Genomic DNA, 12,923 nt, shown 5'->3' with positions numbered 1-12,923 from the left:
TTCTAATCCTCTCTTCCTCATTCAAAACCGTGTTCCATTTAGCAAATTGTTTCAGTTTCTTCGTCTAAAAAAAATAGATTTTGAAAATTACTTATAATATAGAAATCACTTGACAAAATCCTTGTTTTATTCAGAAAGCAATAGTTCTTGACTTTGCTAACTGGATTTTAAGCATGTCATGTGATGTACTGTCTCTTAGAATCTTGCATGAGCAGGTTTCTTCCATTGCTTTCAATAGCACCCCTGTATTTTCCTCAACTGATGATTCAAACATCATTATTCCTAAGTTTCTAGAATATACTGAACATGCCGAGAGCCTCATCTCTAAGTGGCTACTGAAAGCATCCTCCTGTGTTTTTCTAGGTGTGCCTCTGATAAATTTCTTTATAGTTTTTGAATTCTGAATTCTTTCTAATTTCAGGCATTTATTATTCTCCCTTTATCAAATTTTATATTCTAGAATTTTAACTTATTGATTCTCAAACACAAATTTCGCCAATTTAAAAGTGTGAAATGTAAGGAGAAATAATATAATATTAAGAATGGCTATTATTTAGGAATAAACATTGTTAGCCTGTCAGGCAGGAATTAGTAAAGACAAACTGTGGTTGTTTAAAAATTCATCCAAAGGGATTTTGAAAAGTTCCAAAAAGATTATATCACATTACAAGGCCAACTTATTTAGAAGAGAGTTGTAAGGTTTGAGCAGTATAACATATTGATTGAAAATAAATTTATATAACAGTTCTCTTTAAGATGATCTTTATATCACCTGCAACTTTAAAGAAATATGAATTTCTAAGTGTCTGTTCATAAAGCAAAACCAACAAATAACGAGCAACTACATCTGCATTTCTGAATCAGACAGGAATAACTGCAGGGTAAATTAATAGTATTTCATGAACAATGATTTGTTTCAAATTCAGTTTGCTGATAACTTAATATGGATTTATGTTTAATGTGTCTGTATGCCATGCCAGTGACTTTTTTGTGTTTTGTATCTTCTAGCACCTCCGGTTTTCATACAAGAACCTGCTGATGTATCTGTGGAAATTGGCTCAAATATTACATTGCCTTGTCATGTTCAGGGCTATCCAGAACCAAAGATCAAATGGCGAAGATTGGACAACATGCCAATTTTCTCAAGACCCTTTTCAGTTAGTTCGATCCGCCAGCTGCAAACAGGAGCTCTCTTTGTTTCAAGTAGGTTAAAGGAGACATATAACATATATTTTTCATTTTGCTTTGGTTTGCCTTTTGTTTTTGTTGTTTTGAGAGAAGGTCTCATATGTAACTCAGGATGGCCTTAGACTTTTGATCTTCTTGCCTCAGCCTCCTGAAAGCCAGATTACAGGTGTGTACCACAGGGCCAGGATGTATTATATGCAAATATGTACTTATATGTAGCAAGCATATTAAACTAAACATACTTGAGTTATAGCATTTATAAGATTAAAATCTTCCCTTAGCTTCCTGATTGCTCACAAGACAAGGATTACACTTTTAAAAGGCTTTAGCCTCCTGAAGATACCTCTCAACTTTTTCTTTTTTAAAAAATTTTACATGTGAGTGTTGCGCTACATGCATGTAAGTGCCCCACATGCATGTAATGCTGCATAGACAAGAAGAGCACATCAGATTCCCTGGAACTGGAGTTATGGACCATTGTTAGCCATCATGTAGGTGCTGGGAACCAAGCCAGGGTCCTCTGCAAAAGTAACCAGTGCTCTTAACCTCTGAGCCACCTCTCCAGATCTGATACCATCCAAGTTTTAACTACATAATCCCTACCCTGCCTGCCCTGATGCTGTCTTTAATTACAACTGTTCTATATTACTGTTCTTGATCTTGGAAAAACAGTTTTGTACTACATACTAAAAATTATGCTAATATCCAAAATGCAGTACAAAGAAAAATGAGGAAAAGGAATTTGTATTAAAATAATATGTGTAATATGTATTTCAATATGCAAATCCCTGGTAGTGTCTATATAGTATACATGCACATTTGTACATCCCCACCATGAACCCCACAGCTCAAAGGCAGACTGATGTTGTATGGGGTCAAGTGATCATTTTAAATCAGTGAATAGGCTTTGTTAAAGTTCTGTCTTCTATATAAACCAGAATTAGGCTTATGTATTTATAAGTATTTATCAAATCCATAAATTTCCAGTGGAACATTCAGAATTCTTGCCAGACTTGTGGTATCTCTCTGTGAATCTGCTTCATGTTTCCTTTCTCTAGCTTTTGTCCCCTAAACATGATTTCTGCCAATTACTGGAGCCAGTAACCAATCTCCCCTACAAATAGCAAAGATGCCCTTCGGGGGGGGGGCATAACTTTTTATTCTTTGATCAGACCTTGATTTCTTTCCAGTTTTATTGAGGTGCAAAGAATGGTACATATTTAATATGCATATTTAGTAAGTTAAAATTCATGCAAACATCCATAATGCCATCACCACATTTGAAGTAACGGACCTACCTGATGCCCCTCAATGTTTTCTTGTGCTCTTTCTTTAGATGAAGGAAGGGGACTGAACAGAGCTTCTGCAATATGTTAACCAGCTAGTAGATTTTCACTTTGAGTGTATCTCTCTCTCTGTCTCTGTCTCTCTCTGTCTCTCTGTCTCTCTGTCTCTCTCTGTCTCTCTCTGTCTCTCTCTCTCTCTCTCTCTCTCTCTGTGTAGCTATGCTTTTGCTTTGAAACTCATTATTAGTATCGGTATGCTCTTCCTGTCAGCCACCCACTCTTTGAAGTACAGCTCTGGCATTACCTTTGTTGTGAATTTCTAACTTCTCTGTGCACAGTTGGTCCCTCTGCTCTGTGTGCTTCAGCAGCTCAGTGTATGAACCTCCTAGAGCATTTGCCACCATGGTGTGACTGCAGATTTCCATGTCTGCTTCCCTAGAAGGGAATGACTAGAACATGATTCCATGGTTTTCATCCACAGATCTCAGTACTGTGCCTGGCACATCGCCAAGGTATCCCAGTGGTACTGAATAAATAAACAAGTTCTTTGTTTTTAGACCTATGGGCAAGTGATAAAGGAACATACCTTTGTGAAGCTGAGAACCAGTTTGGAAAGATCCAGGCACAGACGACAATAACAGTGACAGGACTTGGTAAGATCAATTAAATGTCTGCACATCACATTCTTCAAAATTGTCATATCTCTTTGAAAACATCACCCTTTGCATGTGACATTTATTATTTATTCTAAAACCAAGCAGAGGCTTCTCTCCCGAGGCCACTTCATATTTCATACAGTCTTAGAACTGTAGCTCAGCAATCACCTCGTCAGATTCCTCATCTTGTATTTGATTGTTGGTCTATTTAAATGGATTTAAGACTAAATATTAACATGCACACACACAAACACACATACACACACACTCAGGAATGGTGTTTTGGGGTTTTTTGTGGATTTGGGGGGGTTGTTATTATTTTTTGTTGTTATTGCTGTTTTGTTTGTTTGTTTGTTGAAACATCATCTATCTGTAGCCCCAGCTGGCCTGGAGTTCTCTATGTAAGACAGGCTGGCCTCAATCTCACAGAGATCCACCTGCCTCTGCCTCCTGAGTGCTGGGATTAACGGTGTGTGCCACCATTCCCTGCTTATGAATGGTGTTTTAAATTATCTGCTCTACATTTATAATTTTCATCCACATAGAATTATGTTTGTTTATGAAGTAAAGAATAGAAGACAGTTCAGTTCCAAGTGGTGAGATGTTTGATTCAGTATTTTTATTGAATAGTCTCTTCACACTGATGAAGCTACTCACTTGTTCACATTTTGAGTTTATATCCTATGTTTGTTCCTTGGAATTACTTTTTGCATTAGTACTATAAGGCTTAAATTATTATAACATTCCATTTGATACTAAATGTCCCTCCATGTTTCCCATTAATAACCTTTTACATAAACGTCTGTGTCTTCCTTTGTTTGCCTGTACACCTATGTTTTCAAGTAACATCTCTTAAGGATTTTGTGCTCATCTGTGGTACATTTTGACATCTAGGAAAACACAGTGGATAGCTCTTCTTTACTGTTCCAGCTCAGCAAGCTCACCTCATTTTATTTGCTTGAGGTTTTACCACAGACTCCTGGTTGCTTCCACCACATCTAATCTATTCCATTTCAGATAAATATTTTCCACAGAACACCTTCTGATGATTCTACACCTCCATCACAAACATTCCCAGTCTCTCTCCATTTCTATGCTGTACACTGAACGAGTCTTGCCTTGACATTGCTGGTCTTCCATGTGTAGATGCTTTACCTTCAGTGCTTCCGTGCATTTACTGATCCGTTTTCCATTCCTTCTATAGATGGAGCTGTTACTTCTAATTCAAGTTCATTTCTATTTTCATTTTAAAATTTTGTTCTTAAAAATTCTGGTTTTTACATGTAGCCATCTTGCTTGTTATGTGATTTGCCCTTTTCAAAATGAATCTAAGGTAAAAGTTCTCTCTCTGATCTAGTTGCCCCACTCATTGGAATCACTCCTTCTGCGGCCAGTGTTATTGAAGGACAGCAGCTTACTTTGCCTTGTACTCTACTGGCTGGAAATCCCATTCCTGAACGTCGGTGGATGAAGAACTCAGCTACGGTAAGAACTCTTCAGTGCATGCATTTTTATTTATTTTCTTCAGTAAGAAATATCAAGTTCACAAACATTTTAAAAAGCATAACAGAGCTTTTCTTTTTTAAAAGATTTATTATTTTTTTATTATTAATTATACATATATTTATGTGGGCATGTTATGTACATGTGGGTGCAGGAGCCAGTGGAATCCAGAAGATGTTGGTCCCCCTGGAGCTGGAGTTATAGGCAGTTATGAGCTGCCCAGCATGGGTGCTGAGAATTAAGCTCAGATTCTCTGCAAGAGTGCACTTAACCACTGAGCCATCTCTGTAGCACCAAGAACTTTTCTTTTTGTTAACAAGTTTATGTCATTCATATTTATTATTTGGAAACTAACATTTTTAGAAATAACTGGTGGTATAATTTTTACAATTTCACATTACATTTAATGTCATTAATAAATTGCCTTCAATTTGTGGGAAAGCTGAAGCTAGTAATATTTTCATAGCATTTAAATATTTCTACCCTTTTTGTAGGACATTATGCAATATTACTCTCTCTAAAATCTTTCATTTTATGCATTAATCTTTAGTATGATGAATTTTCAAAGATTTTATGATGAACAATTTATGAAGGTGGATCCACAGCCTATCACTGATTTTTAGTACATAAAAAGTACTTAAGAAAGAATGTGGACAATTTTTCAGCTCTATGAAAAATTTCTATAAATGTTTGATCTGTTGAAACACATTTTCATCTAGTTCAGAGCATTGCCCCTTCCATTTTTAGAGTACTTGGACTCATTGTCTTCTAGAAATACTCATTAGGAGGGAATCTGACTCCATGTAAAAAACTGAAAACTTGTTCATGTTTGTGTAAAATCCTGAAGAAAACCGGCATACCCTATTTAAACATAAATGCTCTTATAGAATAAAGCCAGTTGAACATTAGCATGCATAAATGGTACAGATTTAGAAGTGATCACTTTTATGCTACAATATTACAGCCTTCTCTGACACGATTTCTCAGTCATCCAGTGTCCACTGCGATTTAAGCATGCCAGCTGACAAGGGTGGGTTCTGAGTTTAAGTCAGTCTCCCTTGGCTTGAATAAATGGCTAGGTACTAGAACAAAAACACTGAAGAGGTTGTTAGCTGTCAGTTGTCCTTCTTGGAAAAAAACAATCTCAGCCAAAAGAAAAAAAATACTAGTGAGCTTTGAGTCCCAAGTGACAGAGTTTACAGCAACGTGAAGCAGGTGGTGTCTCTGCCATTTCCCTCTTTGTGGGGACATGGGTAACTGAAAACTATGGTAAGCACCACTTTGGAGGGACATCAGGATTGAATATGATATATTCTTGATATATTCTTCTCACTCTCATTTTTTTCACCCAAGGGCACTAAAATATCTTCTTGTTTTATAAGAGATCTAACTACCCATTTGGAAAAAACATATGGATCTGGTTTGGGCTTAGACAAATTCCTGACTTTTTTAATTAATTCTTTTTATTATTCTTTAAGTTGGTACAAAATCCTTATGTAACTGTGCGCAGTGACGGGAGCCTCCATATTGAAAGAGTTCGGCTTCAGGATGGAGGGGAATATACTTGTGTGGCCAGTAATGTTGCTGGAACCAGTAACAAAACAACCTCTGTGGTTGTGCATGGTAAGAGAGAGACTCGATGTAATTGCTTCCAAATCTTGTTCAAGGCAAGGTTCATGGGTTTTAATCAAATAACTCTGTTCCTCTAATTACAAGAAATAAAGCTTGCTCCTAATTGTTATTTTATATTTCTGAACAATCACCACATTGTTAATGCTATTTCCAGATTTCCCTTTTCTATGTACACAAAAAGACATTCTGGGGAGTCACTAGCCCAGTCTGGCCAAGGGCTTTTGTAAGTGGTTTCTTAATTGATGAAAGTGAACTCAGCTCTCAGAGAATCATGTTTAAAAATACATTTGAATTTCAGGCAAGCTGAACTTAATGCACCATCCAAATTGCCTTACCCAAATTGCTTTTTTTTTTTCCTTTTGGATTGTGCAGCAAACATGTCCTTACTAATAGCCCCTCAGTGTTTGAATTAAAAATGACCTAAGCTTTTCTAAAGGTCACCTCATGTGCTCCAAACAATCTTCTTTGCATGTTAAATAACTTAAAGGTCACAAATAAGAAAATCCAGAGGCAATCTTTTTTCCACTTGTGAGTAACAGTTGTTAGGTTTTTTTTTTAAGGAAAAAAAAAACTCAATAAATAATGAACAATCCCACAGTTTAAGCAATTATAACATTTTTGTATTTATTTTTAAAAGCTTGAAGCATTGTTTTTAAAATGTAGTATTAAAATAGCTTTACATCCAGGGTTGGGTGTCTTAGGGAACAAAGGAGTACAGGATCCTTAGCTTTATTAGTTGACTCAATATTTAGAATATGAATTGGAGAATCTACCAGCTTACAAATTTTGTTTGTCTGCTGAAAATCTCAGTAACTAAAAACCATCTTCCTTGTGCCCATTTCTCTCCCACGTTTGACAGGCTTATGCCAGTATTTACCAACATCACCTGATGTGTTCTTGAGAGATTTTGAAGAATACCAAAAGAACTTTAATTTATTTACAGCCTAAAGAGTAAAAGCATAATGTCAGATTGAATATTGTTGATCAACTATTTTTAAAGAACAGAGTATAAATTTCCTGGAGGGTGCCAAGGACTGGTTTAAGGATCCCACATCAGAATGTCCTCACATTACCTCCCCTTTTCTCCTAGTGATTGCCTAAACAATTGTCTGAGAAAGTTGAACAGGCCAAATTTTCACTTGGGTGAAGGATTAGTCAGTCATGTGTCTACTAGATCAGAGGGGCTGGAAAACAGAAAATCCAATGACTTAGTTTGCCATGACACAGAAATTTTCATAATTAAAAGCTAAAAAGTAATTTCACTATAGTTAGTGGTCCATTTTAGTCCAAAATAAGCAACTAACTTAGTCAATGATGTTAAAGAATCATCCCAGCGATCAGGCTAAACCCCTTACTGAAAGGAGCAGGGCAGATTCACACCTCTGTTTCATGTTAATAAGTTCATTCTTTATCATTCCACCTCTCCAGTTACAAGAATGAATGAAAGATAAGCAAGGACTTCTTCAGAGAAAGAAATAAAGAATGAATGGGTGCAAATGCAAATGCAGACAAAAATAACAAAATTTAATTATGATACTGATTTACATAGATTCTCAATCTGGAAAGAAGCTATTCTTCCATACCCAGAGTTATCAAGTTTCAAAATTGGCCCAAACTTGCCACTTTTCTTTATTGATGTCAAGCTTAATGTGGGTTTAAGAATATGACTTATTCCCTCATGTTGCCACAAATTGACAGCATGTTTGAGAGTTTCATATTCCACTGCGGTTCTGGAAAGTAAATTTCTTGCTTTCATGAGTAGCCTAGTGTTCTTGTTTAGGGCTAAAATTCTCTGCCAATTCTTTAAGAAGAAATTAGCTGAAGAATAATACCAACCATAGGAAAATATGAGTATGTAACATACTTAATTTAAACCTTCCAAGGAATTTTTGCTAAACCCCTTGGTATCTCTTGTCCTAGCAAACATCTATTCCAGGGTAGTATGACAAGTCTGGAGAATTCTGATTTTAAGCAAGAGACATGATGAATGATTGAGCTCCAGGGAGCAATTCCATCCTCATCTTCCCATAGGATGCAATGAAAAGATATGGAATATATTGGATTTTCACTGTGTTCCTACTGTTAGGAGATATTTACGTAGAGATGCTTTAGTCAAAATTATTTTGAGAATGTTTTGTTAATGATTTCTGTCTGTGCTGGTCTGACTAATAGAACAGAAGGGGGTGGTTGCATTTTCCTTTCCCTTGTACTCTTGTGACACCAATTTCTCACTTGCTTATAAGGTAAATGGATGCTATTCTTACTGACAAATATTGCCTTCTCTATTCTAAAATTTTAAATATAAATTACCAAGTTCTGCCGGGTGTGGTGGCGCACACCTTTAATCCCAGCACTTGGGAGGCAGAGGCAGGCAGATTTCTGTGAGTTCAAGGCCAGCCTGGTCCACATAATGAGCTCCAGGACAGCTGGGGCTACAAGGAGACCCTGTCTCAAAAGGACCAAAAAAAAAAAGACAAGTTCTTTCATGTTTACTGAATTCCTTTTAAGACATGACATCTTCTTTTTTCTTGGTTGAGCTTATTAAACCACTGAATGCTTCTTGGTTATAGGCAGATATATTTAATATGTGGTGGTTAAACAGCTCATTTATTTGGAAGTGGGCTTACATCAGCTCACTGAAACTCAATGGCCAATAGACAATCATCAAAGAGACATGTTCCCCAGATATATGTACAAGTGTTAGGGTATAATCGATCTTGGGCTTTCAGGAAATAATTAACTTTCTTAGGTTCTTTCATGTTTTCATTAGGGATGTCACCATTTTAGACATCGTTTCCCATTTAGTTTTAAGCTTTTATTAAATCTGTCCAGATAATAGGTATTGTGTTTTCTTTGTTGCACACATCTTTCAGAGATTATTCTACATATCTGTCACAAAAATATTGAAATGTTAGATCACTTCCATTCACAAACATTAAGCATATATTGAAACATTCAGTTTTAAATATACAATGCTAAATCAAAGAACAAGTGCTCATAGTCCAAACCCTGCTTTTCTTTCCAGTTCTGCCAACCATTCAGCATGGGCAGCAGGTGCTCAGCACGATTGAAGGCATTCCAATAACTTTACCATGCAAAGCAAGTGGGATTCCCAAGCCGTCTATCATCTGGTCCAAGGTAAATGATACATCTGCTGGCATTCCCTGAGATGCAATGCATGAGGGGACTTGCAAAGTGATCTCTGGAGGCTCGAGCAGAAGAGTGAGGCACGGAAGGTCATGAAGCTAAAACAGGGCTTCACTGAACTGCTGTCCTCTGTGGCTGTGCTGATAAGCTTCAGTGTGCTGGCTGTTCTCCAAGAGACAATATAGATGCATCTCAGAAGGAGCCCTCTGGTGGGCAGGAAGGAGGACATCAATACAGGACATGCTCCTTCCAGAAGAACTAATGCCCCTGTATCTCTTGGCTATCTTGACTGTGAAACAATGAGACTATATAAGAAGTTTGATGGCCCGCCATAGTGTGTGGAGCTGTCCACTAGAGCCCCACTGAACCCAAGAGGGCCAATGGAAGGAGACAGTGGGTAAAGAGGGTCTGCTAGAGCAGCTCCTGACCCACACAGCCTTTACTATAGAAGTGTTTGTGGTTGGGTTGCTGATACAATCCAGGCATCAGGTAGTTGCTTGCACCAAAGACATTTTCTGGTCCCTTCCAAGTGGTATGGCATGACCAGAGATTGTAAGATGCCCGAATAGGGTCATGCATTCCCCTCTACATTTGTGTCATGCTGTCTAGCTTTTACTAGTATTCTTGCAGTGAGGCAACCTCCACTCTCTGTTCCCTCGCTAATGACCATGAGGGTGGCATAACAGAATGAACTATTTGTATAAAAGTAGTTTGTCATTCTAGCTAATTTCATCAATCTGAAAATCTACGAAATACAGAGAAACTAATGCTAACATCTGCATATAAATAAAAAGGATAAGGATTTTATATTATAGACAAGACAGTACAATGTTGAAACTAAGCCCCAAACTGCACAGTATTTGACACTGCACAAAAATGTAATACATACAAAGAAAATGCAGAAATAAAATCTTCCCAGTAGTTTTTGTGCTACGGCCAAACACAGAATTTAAGAATCCGGGCTCAAGGGCATGATGTGATGCCTGGGGTCCCAGTCTGGCTCTCCCTGACTGGATCTTGGCTAACTTCTTCTACTATGATCACTGTGGAAAATGGAGGTTGTAGCAGTACCTGTGTATAAGACCGTGCAAGTGTTAAAATGGTTAACTCATACAAGATACAGCAGAGCCTCACTTCGCATGCACTGCATCACTCCATGGATCCATTCCCACTACTCTGGTTATTCTCTCCTTGTTTTGTAAGCAGCTCTACAATAAAGGAAATATGGTTTGGTGTGGGGGAATATCACTTTTAGCCCATTAAGTTGTCTAATTTTTCTTATAAATAACTCCCTTTAATTAGCATTTTTAAATATAGTTTTTATCCTTGGAGATATTTTTCTCTGTCTTCCTCTTCCAAATATGAAACTGTTCCTTTTATTATTTTCTTTCGAAAACTCCCTCCCTTGTACCTTGTGTTTATAGAAAGGAGAGCTCATTTCAACAGGCAGTGCCAAGTTTTTGGCAGGAGCTGACGGAAGTCTGTATGTCGTGTCACCAGGAGGTGAAGAGAGCGGGGAATATGTTTGCACAGCCACCAATGCGGCTGGCTATGCCAAGAGGAAAGTGCAGCTGACTGTCTATGGTGAGAGCCACCGAGGGAGGTTTCCTTTGAAATTGACTGCCTGTGCCAGAACTCACAATTTCTTTTTAAGTGCAGTTACCCAAAGGTATCTCTGAAGTGAAGCTCTTTCTCAAGTTGATATCGTTTAGACAAACAAGCATACAGACATTTCTACTGCCCACCAAAATTACCTGTGCTTAGATTTTGATTTTAAGGAAAGTAGTTGTAGAATCTTTTGGAAGAATTCTATGGTATTTCCCTAAGAAGGGTGCTGCTACCGCCAACCTTGTGCAGTGAGGCGATCACTTAAAACTCCTGGTGAAGCCAGGCCTCAGCTACGTGCTTGGGTAGCATTCTGCCTCCAGGTATTGGTCCCCATGGCAGATGGAAGGGAGCCGACCTTTTTGTGGTGTGTCGGGAGCAATCACTGAGAAGCTAAGCTCCTTCCTCGTTTTCCTTGTTGCTCCCGCTACAAAAGTATTAATGAGAAATTTTGGATATGCCCTGAAATTTGGGAAAAACTATCTTGTAAGTTACGTGAGAACATTAGAAGTTCACATTTTAATGTAAATGAAACTACTTTGTTTTCAGTGTACTATTTTTCCCTTCCAAATCCCACGTTTATTTTAGTAAGGCCCAGAGTGGTTGGAGACCAAAGAGGACTGTCCCAGGACCAACCAGTGGAGATCTCTGTTTTGGCTGGGGAGCAGGCAACACTGCCCTGTGAAGTGAGGAGCTCACCTCCACCCATCATTACTTGGGCCAAAGAAACCCAACTCATCTCTCCCTTCTCTCCAAGGTAGGAGATCTGGGGTGAATGGCAACACACTGAACCACTGGGACCATATCTGTTCATATTTTCAAATGCATCAAAGCATAACTTGGGGCTGCAGAGATGGCTCAGCAGTTAAGAGCACTTGCTGTTCTTCCAGAGGACCTGGGTTTGATTCCCAGCACCTGCGTGCTAGCCAACAACTATGTATAATTCCAGTTCCAGGAGGTCAGACGCCCTCTTCTGGCCTCTGCAGGCTCTGCACAACACAGGTACACTTAACATACATGAAGGTAAAGCACTCATACACATAAGATAAAAATAATAAATAAAAAAACATAACTTTTAAAATGAGCCAATTCACGTGCACTTCTGAAGTATACGTACCTTGTAAATCATTTCCCAAGATCATAAATACTAAGCCAGCTTTGCCACAGTTCCCACTGCTGCATTTTACAAGGTAGTTATTGAAATGGAACAGATTTGTCTGTAGATTTCTGTTAGCCCCCTGTGTGCAGCACACAGAACTCTGTGGCTCTCAGAGAAGCAATAAAACACAATACACACTGTAATGTCTAGGACTTGACTTTCATTAAACAGTTTTGTAAGTCTTTTTGATTAAACCGTCTATAAATAAAGGCCCATTGAGATGATGTAATTTATAGACTAAGTAATGCACTAAGAAGAATGCCAGAGCTTTTGGAGCACAGCCTTTACGTCATACAGGTATGAGTTTAAACTTATCTCTGTCACTTTGTGCTTACCCTAAATTTTGGCAGTTTTTTTTTCAAGGGACCGCTTTGAATTTCGTGTCTCGTGTTTATACAACAGATGATACTTACCTGAGACACTTATGTGGGATAATGTACATTTGCATCCCCCATCTCTAGGTCTCAATTTCTGTTTGACTTAGCATCAAACTAGAAATTGCTATTTCAATAAGTATTACAGCTTTCCGTTACCATGTGTTAGAATTGTTGCCACATAGCTGTAAAGTATGGATTTGTGTGAGTGTACTTTCTCCACCACTGCTGATGAAAAACAGTGACTACATCATTTTAATATTTGGTTGAAAGAAATACTTTGTTGACATTTTTAAGGTAAAAAATACATAAAGTTGCAAGTCTATGCTTCCGTGAGTAACCCTAATTAAACTAATTGAGTCACACACACACA

The 12,923-nt window shown here is 37.9% G+C and overlaps 1 protein-coding gene across 1 annotated transcript in view; it reads left to right on the top strand.

Moving 5' to 3' along the window:
• Nucleotides 1-12,923, top strand: part of Hmcn1 (hemicentin 1) — a 492,592-nt gene that overhangs the window by 247,759 nt on the left and 231,910 nt on the right. The window contains exons 16-22 of the mRNA XM_029559235.1: nt 1,009-1,203; nt 3,032-3,127; nt 4,488-4,615; nt 6,112-6,256; nt 9,291-9,403; nt 10,837-10,996; nt 11,606-11,774. Of these exons, the coding sequence (XP_029415095.1) occupies nt 1,009-1,203; nt 3,032-3,127; nt 4,488-4,615; nt 6,112-6,256; nt 9,291-9,403; nt 10,837-10,996; nt 11,606-11,774 (1,006 nt within the window). The remainder of the gene's footprint in view (nt 1-1,008; nt 1,204-3,031; nt 3,128-4,487; nt 4,616-6,111; nt 6,257-9,290; nt 9,404-10,836; nt 10,997-11,605; nt 11,775-12,923) is intronic.

The sequence above is a fragment of the Nannospalax galili genome, unplaced genomic scaffold (genome assembly GCF_000622305.1).
Source record: "Nannospalax galili isolate Female #2095 unplaced genomic scaffold, S.galili_v1.0 scaffold227, whole genome shotgun sequence".
Taxonomy (NCBI): domain Eukaryota; kingdom Metazoa; phylum Chordata; class Mammalia; order Rodentia; family Spalacidae; genus Nannospalax; species Nannospalax galili.
This window is presented reverse-complemented; position numbering and strand designations above follow the sequence as displayed.